Here is a 19,601-nt window from a genome sequence, read left to right as displayed (position 1 = left end):
GAAAATAAAATAACTTTCCTTCTCAAAGTGGACTTTGGGATATCTGTATTAATTAGTGTCTCTCTTTTTCTGGTATCAGGCTGTGTGGTTTGGCTGTGATGTCGGCAAGCATTTCCACAGCAAACTAGGCATCAATGACATGAATGTGTAAGTATTGGCACTTTCTTTAGTTATAAAATAAGAAATTGATACATGTGTTCATGATACCAAGTTTTCTCTGTATATGCATGTAGGTTTAACCATGAGCTGGTGTTTGGTGTCTCAGTGAAGAACTTATCTAAGGCGGAGAGGCTGATCTATGGAGACTCCCTAATGACCCATGCTATGATCCTGACTGCTGTCACTGACAAGGTATTGAGAGCAATTGCACATTCAGGGCTCAATAGTAAGGATAGCTCCTTGAGAAAATTTTGGGCCAGTTGACAGAACTTTCGTTTGACCTATCAGGCCAGTGCTGCTTTGTTTTACATTCATTAAAATTTGTTTTCTTTATGATTTTTGTTTTTGTGAACGTACAGTAATTGTTGCAAATAGTGCAAATTGAAATATGTCACCAAGGAAACATTCTCTAACTAGCTAACAAAGTTTTGTCAATATTTGCAAAAATGAGTTATAATCTGGGAAGCGTCCTATAGAATGGGTCAAAATATAAAAAAATCTGTAATGTGTTGCACTTTATGCCATGGTTTTCCAGCAAAAGTGTGTTTATGAATTTATAAGTTACATTATAGCTCTTAATGTTACTGAAAAATGTCATTTGTTTACACATTTAAAAATATGTTGCTTAATTTTTTTGTGACTGTGGCCAGTGAAAATGTTGATAGAGCAAGTAAAAATCTCTGTCAGCAGAAAAAGTCCTTATTGATTTATTGTTAAGACCTGACATTGCTGAACATGCTTAGATTAATACGGAAACTTGTGCTAGTTCAAAATAGTTCACCCAAAAATAAAAATTCTCTCATCATTTACTCACCCTCATTCCATCCCAGTATGTATGAATTTTTTTCTTCTGCAGAACACAAACTAAGATTTTTAGAAGACTATTTCAGTTCTGTAGGTCCACAAAATGCAAGTGAATGGTGTCCAAAACTTTGAAGCTCCAAAAAGCACAAAGGTGGCATAAAAATAATCCAAACGACTCCAGTGGTTTAATCCATGTCTTCAGAAGCTCTCAAGTCAGTTTTGGGTGAGAACAGACCAAAATGTAACTCATTTTTCACTAGAAATCACACTAGACATCAGCAGTCTCCTTGGCGATCATGATTTCAAATTCAGTTACATTTACTATAGTGCCATCTAGCGCTCTGCGCATGCGTCAAGAACTAGGAAGTGTAATCGAGCTTGAAATAATGATCGTGCCTAGAGACTGCAATGGCAAGATGTACAGTGAAAAGGGAATTATATTTTGGTCTTTCTCTACGGACATCCACCCTGTTTAAAATACTTTAAGTTTTTAGCGATTACTATTTCCCTCAAAAAGGTTTTCCATCCATCTTGTTGCATTTTTGTAATTTTACAATTTATAAACATTTGTGTATAATACATGCACTACCAGTCAAATGTCTGGACACACTAATTCACTATTTGGTCCAACTCATCCTTTAAAAAAAAATTATTACAACTTTAGACTTGTAAAGATGTTCATATGTAGACCTAATTTTTATTTGTTTACAAAAAGTATAAGCCTTTAGATGGAAGATTATCAAGATTTCAAGAACACAAATTCAGTCATGTGTCCAAACATTTTGGCTGGTCGGTTGGTCCGCCGTCAATACTTTATAACTGTTTTCTATGGTTGTCCTAGTCTATTCAGTTGATATGGAAATAAGACACCCAACTAGAGGTGAGATGTATTAGGTTAACTTATTTGAAACAACAGCTTTTAAGATATTTCCTTATTTAGTTTTGAAAGAGTGGCAAAACTGTGTCAGGGTTAATGTGTTTATTATTAATCTTTCACAGTCTTTTACTTTACAAGTGTCTCTCTCTTTCTCAGAATGACAAGGAGGGATGCTACGAGAAGTGGCGTGTGGAGAACTCATGGGGAGACGACCGTGGGAATAAAGGTGAGGGGTTGCCGACTGTCTGCCTCTCACACATGCTTTATAATTCACAGATATTTGGCTGTTCACATTGAATAATTCAATTTGCAGCAGGATTTCCTCTGAGGGCTTTTTGCTCCGCTCTCCAATGTCTAAATAATTAACTCTTGCTTGAGAAGATAGGGAGTCGGATATTTGATTTAGCATGGGGTCTGTGCTGGGCCTCTCTGGTTTCAGAGATTTAGGGCCAAAACACTGTATGTGCCAGTTGGATCGGCACATCTGTAGTCCCGCTCACAGCTGGTCCTCATATCCAAACTCACCCAATGACGTTACATTTGAGAGGCTGATTAATTAGCTTTGGCTACCTGGAGAGAGAAAGTTTGTATACAAACACACATGCACTGCCTTTTTCTTTCCTCTGCCTTACACATGCATTCCTTAGCAGCTTACAAAGGTATTTTGGCTGGCTCATTCTTTATAGAACATTTTTCCTTTCAGATTGCTTAATCTGTGTGTTTGAAGTTCCAAAGTCTGCCTTAAAGGTGAAAGTGTTCAATTGTTCCATTCTTAAAGTACTTCTGTCCCATTTTAATGTGCTGAAGCAATTAAATAAGCCATTTGTAGGTCAACTTCTTCAGAGAGTTTCGTCCCTAACACTCTGCATTTAATCCACTGAATATTCTAGAAACGTCTGCTATCACTGTAAAAACAGCAACCTATGGCACAGTGTATTGAGAATTTTTTTTTTTTTTTTTTATCACAACCAATCACAACTATGTATGATTTCAAAACCAGTCATAGTCGGATATTAATAGTGGTGTTTTTATGTTTGCAATGAATATTTGTTTGACAGCTAGAAGAGGAGAGAGAGCAGATTCAACAGTGGGGGGAAGGAGAAAAATTTGTTTTTTAGGTTGAAGGTAATAATGGCTCTCAAACTAGTCATAACAGTTGTTTCCCCTGGAGATTAGGTTGTAATGAGATATACTCGGGGTGTCGGTTGAAGTTTCTGGAAGAATAAAGGCTTCAGACTTTTAAGAGTGATTATTTCTGCCTCATTTCTGCCTGTTTTTCCTCTTTAGATATTGTGCCACAAATGAGAAGTCATAGACATAATTGTGTAACTGATTTTGACAGAATATTTATATGAAGTAAATGGTTCACTGGTGGCCATTGAAGCTTGTAAATTTTAGGACTGTAAAAGTGGAGTGATGAATGGAGATATAAATATGCTCTCAGATGGTTTAGTCCCTTAAGAACAAATGATTTTTATTATGAACTCAATCAAAGTCTGCTTTTAGGATTTCTAGCTATGTTAATATGTGTGATGTTTTGTAACAGAAATCGAGACACTTCAGATTCAGAACATTTTTGTCTCTGAGGTTTGCTTCAACCTCAAGAAACATCCATCTCGGTCCATTGCAGGAGTCAGGGTTCCCACGGTCATGGAAAACATGGAAAAATCGGAGATTTTTTTTTTTTTTGATTAACAGTTTTTATTGATTCATACAGTTAACAAAGAAAAGCAAAACATATATTCACAGAATCCACATTTAACCCCCAATACTACCCCTCCCAATCCCCAACCCCACCCTGTCCCTCAACAAATATCCCTGTGGTCACACACGAGTATACACACACAAAAAATTGCTTTTTTTATAATAATCAAACACATTTAAAACTATACTTCTCTCTCCACTGCCACTGCCCCTCCCCGAGAGGCCTCCAAGAATGCCCCATTCCCCATCAAACAAATCCAAGTTCCAAAATCTGATAATTTTTTAATTGTGAAGTCATATATATATATATATATATATATATATATATATATATATATATATATATATATATATAAATTAAGAGACCACTGCAAAAGTATCAGTGTCTCTGGATTTACTATTTATAGGTATGTGTTTGAGTAAAATGAACATTTTTGTTTTATTCTATAAAGTACTGACAACATTTCTCCCAAATTCCAAATAAAAATATTGTCATTTACAGCATTTTTTGCAGAAAATGACAACTGGTCAAAATAACAAAAAAGATGCAGTGTTTTCAGACCTCGAATAATGCAAAGAAAACAAGTTCATGTTCATTTTTAAACAACACAATACTAATGTTTTAACTTAGGAAGAGTTCAGAAATCAATATTTGGTGGAATAACCCTGATTTTCAATCACAGCTTTCATGCGTCTTGGCATGTTCTCTACCAGTCTTTCACATTGCTATTGGGTGACTTTATGCCACTCCTGGCGCAGAAATTCAAGCAGCTCGGCTTTGTTTGATGGCTTGTGGCCATTCATCTTCCTCTTTATCACATTCCAGAGGTTTTCAATGGGGTTTAGGTCTGGAGATTGGGCTGGCCATGACAGGGTCTTGATCTGGTGGTCCTCCATCCACACCTTGATTGACCTGGCTGTGTGGCAGGAAAAAAAAAACAATCCTTAGAGTTGGGGAACATTGTCAGAGCAGAAGGAAGCAAGTTGTCTTCCAGGATAACCTTGTACGTGGTTTGATTCATGTGTCCTTCACAAAGATGAATCTACCCGATTCCAGCCTTGCTGAAGCACCCCCAGATCATCACTGATCCTCCACTTGGTCATCTACTGGTTAGACGGAGACCAGTGTCTCGCACCCACTGTGAAATTTGGTGGAGGATTGGTGATGATCTGGGGGTGCTTCAGAAATGAACCCCATTGAAAACTTCTGGAATGTGATCAAGAGCCCCATTGAAAACCTCTGGAATGTGATCAAGAGCAAGATGGATGGCCACAAGCCATTTAACAAAGTTGAGCTGCTTGAATTTTTGTGCCAGGAGTGGCATAATGTCACCTAACAGCAATGTGAAAGACTGGTAGAGAGCATGCACCAGAACCGTCAGGCACAGGAACAGTATTTTCCTCCAGGCTATCCATCTCATGAACAGTTAAAACTGCACCTTTGAGCAATAATTAATGTGCAAAACACAGCTTAGTCTTTTCATATTATCCAACACACCCTACCTCTTCTGCCATTACATTCCCTTGCACTGCATATAACTGATTTGTATTTAGATTTGCACTACGTATATATATGTGTGTGTGTGTGTGTATATATATATATATATATTAGTCTATTGTGTATTCTATATATACCTTTTTCTTTTCAATATTTATCTATTTTTTTATTCAATTTTAATTATTTTTTAAATGTCTTGTTGCTGTTTTTGTATTGTTGTGTACTGGAAGCTCCTGTCACCAAGATAAGTTCCTTGTATGTGTAAGCATACTTGGCAATAAAGCTCATTCTGATTCTGATTCTGAAGATGTATGAAAGCCTTGATTGAAAATCAGGGTTATTCCACCAAATATTGATTTCTGAACTCTTTCTAAGTTAAAACATTAGTATTGTGTTGTTTAAAAATGAATATGAACTTGTTTTCTTTGCATTATTCGAGGTCTGAAAACACAATTTTTTGTTATTTTGACCAATTGTCATTTTCTGCAAAAAATGCTGTAAATGACAATATTTTTATTTGGAATTTGGGATAAATGTTGTCAGTACTTTATAGAATAAAACAAAAATGTTCATTTTACTCAAACACATAACTTTAAATAGTAAATCCAGAGAAACTGATAATTTTGCAGTAGTCTCTTAATTTTTTTCAGAGCTTGTATATACACCGATGAGCCAAAACATTATTAACACCTGCCTAAAATGGTGCTGGTCCTCCGCGTGCCACCAAAACAGCATCGACCTGCTGAGGCATGGACTCTACAAGACCCCTGAAGGTGTCCTGTGGTATCTGGCACCAAGATATTAGCAGCAGATCCTTCAAGTCCTGTAAGTTGCGAGGTGGAGCCGCCGTGGATTGGACTTGTTGGTCCAGCACATCCCATAGATCAGGGGTCCCCAAATCTATGCGGCCCGCCCCCACATTTGGATCGGCCCTCTGAACAATGCCAGAGACATATTTTGTAATTTTAAAATGTAATTTTAAATATATGTTTTACTTATATCATGTCTGTTTTTGATAATAAAGGTTGGCTTTCAAACTAAAATTTTCCTTAGTTATTAACGTAGCCTAATTATTTGTAAAACTGACCTACCAACAGAATGGTATGTTCAACATAACGTGCCATCGCGATCGAACAGGTGACGCGTGAGCCAGCGAGAAAATTCAAAGAGACGACAAAATGGCGAAGCGGTTGGGAAAGAGAAAGGTTGATTCAGAATGCAGGGTATTTAACCAAAAGTGGACAAGTGATTATTTTTTTGTTCAGTGCAAAGAAGTGGCTGTTTGTCTCATCTGTCAAGAAACAGTGTCTGTGTTCAAAGAATACAATCTGCGCCGACACTATGAACCCCGCCACAGAGAAAAGTATGCAAGCTTGCAAGGCCAAATGAGAGCATTTCATTCCCAGCTGAAAAGTCCGTGGAAGCACTGGAAATGCTGAAGGCGGAGTTTGACATGCGGTTCCGTGAGCTACATGTCCACGCTAAAGAAATCCGCCTTTTCCAGAACCCCTTCGCTTCTGACATTGACGAAGCCTTGCCTTCTTATCAGTTTGAGTTGGCTGAGTTACAGAGCTGTGATGTTCTGAAAGACGCATTTAAGCCCAACGGTCTCATTGAATTAGCCAAAGACATACCCAAACATCAAAAGGCATGCAATGAAGATGTCCACACTTTTTAGCAGCACGTATATCTGTGAGCAAACCATTTCATGCATGAAACTGATGAAAACTCCAATGAGATCAAGACTCACTGATGAACATTTGCATCAGTCTTTGAGACTGGCTGTGACAGGAATGGAACCTGACATTGGACTTCTCACCAGCCAGAAGCAAGCCCACAGTTCACACTAATTAATATGCATAAGTAAGTAAATGTTTTGATTTTGAATCAGCCTCCGTGCCTCTGATGAGCACGTCATTTTAAGATGGTGCACCGCTAGTGTAACGTTGTTTTCGTTTTGCGCAAGCTGCAGCAGTTCCGTTCTGTGTAACAGAAACACTCGGTTTAGCGGAACCTTTACGATTAATTAACCATGATGTTTTAAAGCACTGTTAATCGCAAAACAGGTTAAATCGCTGCATCCCTAGCCCCCCATTAAAGAAAGGAAAAATTATGTGGCCCTCGCAGAAAAAAGTTTGGGTTCCCCTGCCATAGATGCTCAATCGGATTGAGATCTGGGGAATTTGGAGGCCAGGGCAAAACCTTGAACTCTTCATCATGTTCCTCAAACCATTCCCGAACAATGTGTGCAGTGCAGCAGGGCACATTATCCTGTTTAAAGAAGCCACTACCATCAGGGAATACCATTGCCATGAAGGGGTGTACCTGGTCTGCAGCGACGTTTAGGTAGGTGGCACGTGTCAAATTGATGTCCACATGAATGGACGGACCTAGGGTTTCCCAGCAGAACATTGCCCAGAGCATCACACTTCCTCCACCTGCTTATCATCTTCCCACAGTGCATCCTGGTGCCATCACTTCCCCAGGTAAACGGCACACATGTACAAGGCCGTCCATGTGATGTAAAAGAAAACGGGACTCATTGGACCAGGCAACCTTTTTCCACTGCTCCAAGGTCCAGTTCCAATGCTCGCGTGTCCATTGTAGGCGCTTTTGAAATTGGACAGGGGTCATCATGAGCACTCTGGGCTATGCAGCCCCATACACAGCAGGGTGCGATGAACTGTGTGTTGTGACACATTCCTCCCGTAACCATCATAAAAATGTTCTGTGACTTGTGCCACGGTAGATCTACTGTAGGTTTGGACCAGATGGGATAGCCTTCATTGCCCTTGCACATCGATGAGCCAACACCCTGTCACCAGTTTGTGGTTTGTCCCTACTCGGACCACTGTTGGTAGGTACTTTCCACTGCTGACTGGAAGCACCCCACAAGCCTTGCAGTTTCAGAGATGCTCTGACCCAGTCGTCAAGCCATAACAATTTGGCCCTTGTCAAAGTCACTCAGGTCTTTACTCCTGCCCATTTCTCCTGCATTTAACACGTTATCTGCAAAAACTGATTGTTCGCTTACCATCTAATCTACCAAGACCTTGACATTGTTAGGAGATGATCAACGTTATTCGCTTCACCTGTGAGTGGTCAATGTTTTGGCTCGTGTGTGTGTGTGTATAGTGAATATAAACGTTTCTAATTATTCTCCGCTTTAAAATATTTTGTGAGATAGAAACTGATTTTTATGAGTGCAGTTTCTAAAAAAAAACATACAATGTTTGTTTATTTTTGTTACAATAAATGTTGTAACAGGGTTGAATGGTTGAGCCTAACAAATGCAGTCAACACTACAATTTGTGTAAAAAAAAAAAATTAGAAAATGGGGTGAGATTATGTACTTGTTTTCCTGCCATGCTGTAGAAAGTGTCCAAATGATGTTAATTCGACACTTCCTGTGTGCAAGAATTTTATTGAATATTCCATTATATCCAGTAATCACAAAGGACAGTAACAGAAATGGAAATTCATTTGTCAAAAGGTGTGGGAACCATGGAGGATATCCCATTCACTATGTATTTAGAAATACCACGCTTTAATAACCAAAGCAATGAGCTGATGCGTAGTGAGGAATACAAAATATCCACCGTTGCTGCCGCTCTAATGGTCCTTTTCTTCTCTGTATGTTCTGCTCTGTTTCACTGGGCGTTTTTATTTTCTGCTCGTTGCCCCGGTTTTGACAGATCTTTGTCAGCCGGACATGGCCCAACAGTCAACACTGTATGAAATAAACCTTATCATCATCTGCTTCATGCTTTTAGCTTTCCTAATGATCTACCATAGTAATAATAATGTTAAAATATTTGGTGTATTTATGTAAGGAAAATGTTTAGGGTTAAGAGCAAAAGTCTCTGACGCAGAGTCCAAGTGAAGTCTTGAGTCTTGGAAAGTACCACGCTGTGTTGCGTTGCGGGTATGCACAGGTTTCGCACACAAAACGTGTCAGTGCGGTGAATGGAGGTGACAATCCAAAGAAGTTAATCTACAGTAATCACCATACAGACAAAATTAATTGCATGATGTACTGATTAAGCAAATTAATTGCAATTAATCACATATCAATATTTATTGAAAAAGGCCCCCAAATAAAGGTAATTTAGTTCATAATAAATTAAATTATTATAAATAAAATATATAATAAAAATTATAATTTAGATCATTTAAATACATTACATCAAATACAGTTAAAGTCAGAAGTTTACATACACTTAGGTTGAAGTCATTAAAACACATTTTTTTAACCACTCCACCGATTTCATAGGACACCTGCTTTGTGCATGACACAAGTAATTTTTCCAATAATTGTTTACAGACAGATTGTTTCACTTTTAATTTACTATATCACAATTCCAGTGGGTCAGAAGTTTACATACACTAAGTTAACTGTGCCTTTAAGCAGCTTGGAAAATTCCGTAAAATGATGTCAAGCCTTCAGGCTCAACCATTCAACCCTGTAACTCCTGATAGGCTAATTGGAAAATTGGAGTCAATTGGAGGTGTACCTGTGGATGTATTTTAAGGCCTACCTTCAAACTCAGTGCCTCTTTGCTTGACATCATGGGAAAATCAAAAGAAATCTGCCAAGACCTCAGAGAACAAAATGTGGAGCTCCACAAGTCTGGTTCATCCTTGGGAGCAATTTCCAAATGCCTGAAGGTACCACGTTCATCTGTACAAACAATAGTATGCAAGTATAAACACCATGGGACCACGCAGCCATCATACCGCTCAGGAAGGAGACGCATTCTGTCTTCTAGAGATTAATTTATTTTGGTGCGAAAAGTGCAAATCAATCGCAGAACAACAGCAAAGTACCTTGTGAAGATGCTGGAGGAAACAGGTAGACAAGTATCTGTATACACAGTAAAACAAGTCCTATATCAGCATAACCTAAAAGGCTGCTCAGCAAGGAAGGCTGCTCAGCACTACTCCAAAACCATGATAAAAAAGCCAGACTAGAGTTTGCAAGTGCAAATAGGGACAAAGATCTTACTCTTTGGAGAAATGTCCTCTGATCTGATGAAACATGTTTGTAGGAAAAAGGGTGAGGCTCACAAGCTGAGGAACACCATCCCAACCGTGAAGCATGGGGATGGCAGCATCATTGTTGTGGGGGTGCTTTTCTGCATCATGAGGAAGGAAAATTATGTGGATATATTGAAGCAACATCTCAAGACATCAGCCAGGAGGGGGGCCTGGGTAGTTCAGTGAGTAAAGATGCTGACTACCACCCCTGGAGTTGCGAGTTCGAATCCAGGATGTGCTGAGTGGCTCCAGCCAGGTCTCCTAAGCAAACAAATTGGCCCGGTTGCTAGGGAGGGTAGAGTCACATGGGGTAACCTCCTCGTGGTCACTATAATGTGGTTCTCGCTCTCAGTGGGATGCGTGGTGAGTTGTGCATGGATGCCGTGGAGAATAGCATGAAGCCTCCACACGCGTTGTCTCCGCGGTAATGTGCTCAACAAGCCATGTGATAAGATGCGCGGATTGACGGTCTCAGACGGAGGCAACTGAGATTCGTCCTCCGCCACCCGGATTGAGGCAAGTCACTATGCCGTCACGAGGACCTAGAGTGCATTGGGAATTGGGCATTCCAAATTGGTGAGAAAAGTGGAGAAAAAAAAAAAAAGACATCAGCCAGGGAGTTAAACCTCGGTTGCAAATGGGTCTTCCAAATGGACAATGACCCCCAAGGATACCTCCAAAGTTGTGGCAAAATGGCTTAAGGACAACGAAGTCAAGGTATTGAAGTGGCCATCACAAAGCCCTGACCTCAGTCCATGCTGAACTGAACTGAAAAAGCGTGTGCGAGCAAGGAAGCCTACACAACTGACTTAGTTACACAGCTCTTTTTAGCAACTTATTGTGAGAAGCTTGTGGAAGGCTACCCAAAACATTTGGCCTAAGTTAAGCAATTTAAAGGCAATGCTACCAAATACTAACAAAGTGTATGTAAACTTCTGACCCACTGGGAATGTGATGAAAGAAATAAAAGCTGAAATAAATTATTCTCTCTACTATTATTCTGACATTTCACATTCTTAAAATAAAGTTGTGATCCTAACTGACCTAAGACAGGGAATGTTTTCTACGATTAAATGTCAGGAATTGTGAAAAACTGAGTTTAAATGTATTTGGCTAGGGTGTATGTAAACTTCTGACTTCAACTGTACATATATTGTGTCTGCAGAAAAGTGAAGCATTTTGACAATACAAAAAGTGGTTTAAAAGTCAAAATATTGTTTGTTTTACTTCCATATCATTGAACATAACCCTTTTATTGCCCTACTTCCCTCTGTGCTGTTTTTAATTGGTGGTATATGTACTGGTGTATCAGACGGATGCTTATGGAGCATCTTTGGTTGCGCCGCGTCTCACTTTTTGTGTTTTTAGCGTGCTGTGTCAAGTTAAACGTAGTTTGAAACCTTAAAAAACACATCTTGAGAACCCTGCATTCTGTTGTGCTGGATCCAGCTGTCTTTAATCACAAAAGCACGTCTATAGGAGGCTGTGTTGCCTGCTCGCTGGTTTGACAAGACATGTTGCCTGTACAGCTGGAGCACTGACTGCTCCGTACTGCCACGAATTTGTAAAAACATGGTAGAAACATTCCTAAGTATGAAACCTACTTACGGATCGGGGGCATGATTAACTGTGGAAAAAAAAAAAAATGTCATGTTATTTTTCATATAATTTATCACACTATATTAATGCGCTAAATCAACAGCACTAGTTTTTGCACTTCAAGAATGAACAAAGTGACGTCGATGAGTTTGCAGGTTGGTGTATGGAAAAAACGGTGCAACTGCACAAACAGAAAGATTTCTTTATATGTAGACTAGGCTTTATTCAAGCTGTCAAACCACTAAAGACAAACTTGCTACTTAAAATTGCCTATACACAATGTATATTCTAGCTTAGGCAAAAGTCAGTAATGTTTTTGCCTTGAAAATGATTTGGGTTGAATTTTCTATAATTTAATGAAGAACTATGGGAGTTTTTTTTTTTTTTTTTTTACATTTTGAGCAGCCTCTGGAGTTTTAGTTGGGCACCGCCAATAGACACCAAGTGACAGCGCTGGTGTGCGTACATTCAGTGGTTTCGAGTTTTAGGAACCTGTGTGTCATCCATCAGACACGTTCACTGTGCGACCCCCCCCTTTAGTCTTTTGTCACGAGTCCAAGTCAGGTCGTAGATCTCTTTTGGTAACACTTTTCTATATGTTGCTGGTGAGACTCTCATTGATTCCAGAAGAGTTTGATATTAGCATGTTGCTAAGCTAATGATGCGGTACTCTAACCAGCATAAAAATACATAATACGCACAATTATTGTATGAAATAGTCACATTATAATTGGCTAAGTTGCCCTGCTCACAGTGAAATAATATTGGTCTCATAACTTTATCCACCTTATTTTGCAACGTGGAAGTAAGCAGCGGATGCATTTCTGGCAAATGTGACACAGTTCCACTGGCATTGACTGCAGTGTAAATAACTAGAAGGTTAATAGCAGAATTTAGTGATATGAACTATCACACATCCACAGGATGAACAGCAGAATTATGTGCCAATGTCGGATAATTTTGTAACGTCAAAATGTATAGTAAAACAGACAAAGTAAATCATTCACTTGTTACTGTGTTGTATTGAAGAGAAGATAATAAAATCTGCTTCTTTACCGAGATTTTGATGATACAGCCTTTCTTGTCTCCTTGTAAACCTCTGTTCATATGTAACTGCTTAACCTTCGATGATGCCTTTTATTTAGTTATTTCCAAAGGCGATGTTTCAAAAGCCATGCTGAATGCTGATCTGCGTGTCTGTTTACTATGCACCGCTAAGAAAGAGTGAATGCTCTCTGACAAGAACGGAGAGTAAAATGTGTTTATTAATTTGCCAAGTTACAACATAATGCAGTTTTGGCGCAAAGAACATTGAAGCAGCATTTTCCCGGCAGCTTTCTCCTCTCTACTGGTTGTGTAAAGTTTGTGGTGGTGTGTCAGTGCCTGATATCATTCATTCTGCCTGTGCAACAGTGTGTGATAAAACAATGGCAAAATGTGATAAACGGTAAAACTATATGTGCCCAAAACCAATGAGTTTATGACAATCATAATAAATGAAAATAATATGTGAACATTTATTGCCAGCCTGTAATATAAAGCAGCATAATGTAGTGTTTTTGTATAGCTAAAATAGCTGGAAGTGGCTGATACCGGAAGTGGTCTACATTAAAGGTTGATACTGGCGGCACCCTAGATTCGCTGAAAAATAAGGTGGATAATAAACTGTTGTTATGAGGCAGCATTATGTTGCATACCACATTTTGGAACAGTCAGGACCACACACATGATCCCTTAAAATGCTGTCTAGTTTGGCAGCCCTCTAGGTTGTAGAACAGAGCTATAGTGACTTGTATACATAATGCCACCATCACCTGTTTAAACCCATTTGCGGCATCTGGCTGTATTGACAACCCATGAGAGTGTGTATACAGATAGTGTAGTAAAGATAATGAATAGACAACATCTCAAAAGAACTTCTGCTGGATCTCGCACAGCAAATTAAAACCCCTCGCAGTGACATAATAGTGTTCCACCCCTCCATTCTGCTATCTCCCTTTTGCTCATCTCTCATTTTAGCCGTTTATCTCTGCCTCTTGTCCTCGTCTCATCTCTGCCTCTCTGCCTCTTCCTGCAGGATATCTGATCATGACAGACGAGTGGTTCTCTGAGTATGTGTATGAGGTGGTGGTGGATAAGAATGTCCTCTCTCCTGAAGTGCTGGAGGTCATGCAGCAAGACCCCATTGTCCTCCCGGCCTGGGACCCCATGGGAGCCCTGGCATAGCCACGGAAGCCAAGGATGTGCAGAGCCAATCCAATCTTAGCCTTGTCTCCTTGACTCACCCTAACTGGTTTTACTCCTCCCATAATTCCCTACAAAAACCTGTTCTAGATTTTAAAAAAACAAAAAAAAAAAAATGTAAAAAAAACAAAACAAAAAAAAAACAAAAGAAGAATGATAATAAAGTTTTTTTTGTCTCTTTTTTTAATTATCACTGGATTCTGTGTGTGAAGTCATTTCAATGCAATGTTTACCTTGGAGTCACATTGGGGCTGTTCCAAGATCTAGTGAGCTGCCTCCCTGCATCTTGCCTACATAGGCAGCTGTCTTCTATGGCAGCATCCTAACTGAAAAGGAGCCTCATGAGAGACCGATTTAGAACGCTCTTCATTGGTAGCAACTCCACGCATCATTCAAGAAGCACTCATTCCGCGCAATGCACAGGAGACTCGATTGCAACTGATTGTAATACAGGTGATGCGAGAGGAACAATGCGATACTCCAATGAGCGTAAATATACACCGATCAGCTACAACATTAAAACCACCTGCCTAATATTGTGTAGGTCCCCCTCGTGCCGCCAAAACAGCACCAATCCACATCTCAGAATAGCATTCTCTTCTCACCACAATTGTGCAGAGCGGTTATCTGAGTTACAGTAGACTTTGTCAGTTCGAACCAGTCTGGCCATTCTCTGTTGACCTCTCTCATCAACAAGGCATTTCCACCCACAGAACTGCTGCTCACTTGATGTTTTTTGTTTTTGGCATCATTCTGAGTAAATTCCAGAGACTGTTGTGTGTGAAAATCCCAGGAGATCAGCAGTTACAGAAATACTCAAACTAGCTCGTCTGGCACCAACAATCATCCATGCGATTATCTGATCAGCCAATCATGTGGCAGCAGTGCAGTGCAGTGCAGTATAAATGGAACTGCAAAATTAACTTTGTATTCAAAACAGTTTTTTGAATACACCCCCCGTCTGCCATTTGTAAAACAAAGAGATAGCCCCATCCCCAACTCACACCATTGGTTCAGTTACATTTGGCTGGGTCTAAGCGGGTTGCTCAAAACAATCTGAGCAATTTTCATAGTGCAACAGAAACTGTTTTTTCAGTTTTCAAGAAAATTAACCTACGAATGGCTTAGTTATAGTTGTCTCTGCATATTAAGCTGGGATAAAAGAAAGTATTACATACTTCAGTATGTAGGTAGGTGCAAGTTGTTATTGTGCATCTGCCTAATGTAAACATATTCATTCCAAGCACACATACACATATGTGTCATGTGGTCTGGCAATTTTCTGTCAGAAGCCCCATAATATAGGCCTTTAAGATGTAAAAAATGTTTTTATGTTTGTTTTTTTTTTCTGGTATGTACATAGCCAAAATGGAAAGGTTTGGTCATGATCATATAAACACTCACTGATTACTTCATTAAAAAGTCCTGAACACCTACTTATTCATGCGATTCAGTCAATTTTGTGGCAGCAGTGCAATGCATAAAATCATGCAGATACAGGTCAGGAGCTTCAGTTAATGTTCACATCAACCACTAGATTGGGGAAAAAATGTGATCTCAGTGATTTCAACCGTGGCATGATTGTTGGTGCCAGACAGGCTGGTTTGAGTATTTCTGCAACTCCTGATCTCCTGGGATATTTGCACACAACAGTCTCTAGAGTTTACTCAGAATGGTGCCAAAAACATCCAGTAAGCGGCAGTTCTGTGGACGGAAATGCCTTGTTGTTTAGAGAGGTCAACGGAGAATGACCAGACTGGTTTGAGCTGACAGAAAGGCTACGGTAACTCGGATAACCACTCTGGGCTGCATTTCCCAAAGCATCGTAAGCCTAAGTAGATTGTAGAAACCACTGGTGCCAATGGTCTCTACAATCAACTTAAAATTGCGATGCTTTTGGGAAACACAGCCCTGTACAATTGTAGTGAGCAGAATAGCATCTCAGAATGCACAACACGTCGAAACTTGAGACGAATGGGCTACAACAGTAGAAGACCAAGTCATGCACTTTATTAGGCCCATAGTGTTCCCAATAAAGTGCTATGTGAGTGTACATCACCCAGAAGGTAATTGTATATCCAGCTAATTTCTTAACAATTTTAAAGTTTTTTTTAATGCCTTTATGATGCCTTAAAATGACTTCAAGATTAAAACTGAGCAAATTCCAACCATAAGGAATTCAACCATCATTAAATTATATTATCAGACTACTTTTTTCCTGGATATAACACAGCAGTTTTTCCATTGCCACAGAGAGATAGATAGTGTCTGATTGCACTTTGAGGGACTGTGGTCGTAAGAAATACTAGGGCCCCATGAAAGAATAAAACATGCGGAGGGGGTTTTAAAGACCTCTTAGGAATGGTACCTTTTTGTTGGCCATTCCATGGAACAATTATGCCTCTGAGTCCTCATCCTAACAAAGACTGATTCCAAGAACAACTCTTGGAGAGTGTTTTGTTGAGTGCTAAAATGAGATGCAATACAAAAAATGATTTTCTAGACAAGTATTTTTGTCTTGTTTTCTGGTAAAAATATCTAAAAATTCTTAAAAATTGATTTATTGACAAGCAAACTGGCATAACATTTTAAGTCTTGTATTGAGAGCAGTCTAATCAAATTTTGTGAGAATTATGCTTAAAACAAGAAAAATTGCATTAATTTTGCAGATGGGGTAAGAAAAATAAACTTAATTCAAAGGGGGAAAAAAAAGTTTATTTTGCTTACCCCATTGGCAGATTTTTTTTCTTGTTTTAAGTCTAAAGTTCACTAAATTTTGTCAAATTTATCTTAAAACAAGACTTAATATATTGTCCCAAGTAAATAAATCACATTTTAAGAATGTTAGACAGTTTTACAGGAAAACAAGACAAAAAATTATTGTCTTGAAAATAATTTTTTGAAGTGTGGGGATCCTTCCTCTTTTTGCCCTTCGTTCACCTCTAAATCTATTGCTCATTAGAAAGTTAAAGGAGAGTGCCGTTGTCATAGGCAAAACCTAAGCTTCTTATTTCCTGCCTTAAAAATCTGTTTCACCTAGTTTAGACACCCCCACCCCTCTGTTTCCCTCCTGCCTCTCTGTTCATTGGACTTGTTGCGGATTAACCTACTAGCTCAGACAGATTGGAAAGACTTGCTGTTCTCCATTCTGTGAGTTTGTTTGTACATCTGTCAGACAAGTGTGTATATTTAAAGTATTATGAGGGTGTATGCTAGAAGAAGAACTACTGTATTGTGAGTGGCTATGTACAAGAGCAACTACAACTATCTAGCCATTATGAGTTTGTCTTTGGGGATTTAAGACCAGTTTGTAGCATCTATTATGCCTAGCCTTAAGTCTTAAGACAAAAACATGGTAAGCAGTGAGACACCCGCTTGTGGACATCTGAGGCAAAATATTTGAACAGAATTTTCGGATGGGCAAGAAAAACTTGATTTGGATGCAGTGGAACCTCGCTTCAGCAGACGTTCTTGGCACCTTATAGTATGTGTTTGATTTGCATGTAAAAATTGGAAAGTTGTTTGTATTGTCTCCAGTATGTCCCCTCCCACAGTGGCCCTGGAGGGATGCTGCTTCAAATGTTGATTTGTTTAAACATGAACAACAAAACTCAGCTAGACATCTGTAAGGTAGGTCACACATCTCTCCATCTTTCTATTTCTATATAAAGAAATTATTCTATTACCAACACCCTAATGCTTTTTAGTTTTATTAGCATTGTCCATTAAAAAAGTATTTTAGAGGGTTGTGGAAAAAAAAACTGGTTAAGTAATACTCGTTCTTTCTATCATCATCCTTAGTAATATTTATATACAAAGTCCTATTTTACCTGCCAATGCCACTAGACAAGTCTCCTGCAGTTCCTTGATCTGTAGAGCTGTCCCTGCCAAAAAAAAGTTGCACTTTATTTTACAGTACGTGTACTTTCAGTATACTTACAGTGTACTTGCCCAAGAAAGTACTGAGTAATATTAGGTAACTACATGTACTTAATATGGGTTAGGGTTAGTACATAGTAATTTCTATAGTTGTTGTAACTACAGTTGTGCTCGAAAGTTTGCAAACCCTTGAATGTTTGGCCTTGTTACAGACACACAAGGTGACACACACAGGTTTAAATGGCAATTAAAGGTTAATTTCCCACACCTGTGGCTTTTTAAATTGCAATTAGTGTCTGTGTATAAATAGTCAATGAGTTTGTTAGCTCTCATGTGGATGCACTGAGCATGCTAGATACTGAGCCATGGGGAGCAGAAAAGAACTGTCAAAAGACCTGCGTAACAAGGTAATGGAACTTTGTAAAGATGGAAAAGGATATAAAAAGATATCCAAAGCCTTGAAAATGCCAGTCAGTACTGTTCAATCACTTATTAAGAAGTGGAAAATTCAGGGATCTCTTGATACCAAGCCGAGGTCAGGTAGACCAAGAAAGATTTCAGCCACAACTGCCAGAAGAATTGTTCGGGATACAAAGAAAAACCCACAGGTAACCTCAGGAGAAATAGAGGCTGCTCTGGAAAAAGATGGTGTGGTTGTTTCAAGGAGCACAATACAACGATATTTGAACAAAAATGAGCTGCATGGTCAAGTTGCCAGAAAGAAGCCTTTACTGTGCCAATGCCACAAAAATGCCCGGTTACAATATGCCCGACAACACCTTGACACCCCTCACAGCTTCTGGCACACTGTAATTTGGCCTATAAGCGCTATGTTTGGAGAGGGGTCATCAAGGCCTATAGTGAAAAGAATACCATCCCCACTGTGAAGCATGGTGGTGGCTCACTGATGTTTTGGGGGTGTGTGAACTCTAAAGGCACGGGGAATCTTGTGAAAATTGATGGCAAGCAGCATGTTATCAGAAAATACTGGCAGACAATTTGCATTCTTCAGCAAGAAAGCTGCGCATGGGACGCTCTTCAACTTTTCAGCACGACAATGACCCTAAGCACAAGGCCAAGTTGACCCTCCAGTGGTTACAGCAGAAAAAGGTGAAGGTTCTGGAGTGGCCATCACAGTCTCCTGACCTTAATATCATCGAGCCACTCTGGGAAGATCTCAAACGTGTGGTTCATGCAAGATGACCAAAGACTTTGCATGACCTGGAGGCATTTTGCCAAGACGAATGGGCAGCTATACCACCTGCAAGAATTTGGGGCCTCATAGACAACTATTACAAAAGACTGCATGCTGTCATTGATGCTAAAGGTGGCAATACACAGTATTAAGAACTAAGGGTGTGCAGACTTTTGATTAAGATTACATTTTTGATTATATTTTCATTTCGTTTGAAATATAATTTTAATTTAGAAATCATTTTGGTTTAATTTTTGTTTCAATAAATGAATATAATTTTTTCAAAATCAACCTGTAGAAGTGAAGTCCATTCCGAATCATTCACTGTTAATACTAGCCGTGATTTGTGTGTCTGTAGATGAAAATGATTAATAATACTTCAATTCTCTATAATTTAACAGAGCGTTAATCCAAATCCTGACGAGAACCACATTTTCCATGCGAATGAAAGAAGCATGTCACTGTCATAGAAATATGCCTGATGTTCAACAGAGTTAATGCACAAAAGAACATAAGTCCATATTTCTATTCTTCTAATTCATTGCACACAGTTCATTTACACTACCAACTTCTTATGAATGTGCTGTTTTTGTTTATATCACTGA

The 19,601-nt window shown here is 39.1% G+C and overlaps 2 protein-coding genes across 3 annotated transcripts in view; both read left to right on the top strand.

Moving 5' to 3' along the window:
* The window catches only part of LOC127422393 (bleomycin hydrolase-like), a 43,969-nt gene extending 29,854 nt beyond the window's left edge, over positions 1-14,115 (top strand). For both annotated transcript variants that reach the window (XM_051665884.1, XM_051665885.1), the window contains exons 9-12: positions 80-147; positions 234-351; positions 1,997-2,066; positions 13,756-14,115. In XM_051665884.1, the coding sequence (XP_051521844.1) occupies positions 80-147; positions 234-351; positions 1,997-2,066; positions 13,756-13,904 (405 nt within the window). In that variant the 3' untranslated portion in view covers positions 13,905-14,115. The remainder of the gene's footprint in view (positions 1-79; positions 148-233; positions 352-1,996; positions 2,067-13,755) is intronic.
* A 3,389-nt stretch (positions 14,116-17,504) lies between these two features.
* The window catches only part of LOC127422384 (sodium-dependent serotonin transporter-like), a 27,089-nt gene continuing 24,992 nt past the window's right edge, over positions 17,505-19,601 (top strand). The window contains exon 1 of the mRNA XM_051665869.1: positions 17,505-17,552. Coding sequence (XP_051521829.1) covers positions 17,520-17,552 — 33 coding nt within the window. The 5' untranslated portion in view covers positions 17,505-17,519. The remainder of the gene's footprint in view (positions 17,553-19,601) is intronic.

Source organism: Myxocyprinus asiaticus, chromosome 31 (genome assembly GCF_019703515.2).
Source record: "Myxocyprinus asiaticus isolate MX2 ecotype Aquarium Trade chromosome 31, UBuf_Myxa_2, whole genome shotgun sequence".
Lineage (NCBI taxonomy): Eukaryota > Metazoa > Chordata > Actinopteri > Cypriniformes > Catostomidae > Myxocyprinus > Myxocyprinus asiaticus.
The sequence above is the reverse complement of the archived record's forward strand: the minus strand, read 5'-3'. Positions and strand labels throughout refer to the sequence as shown.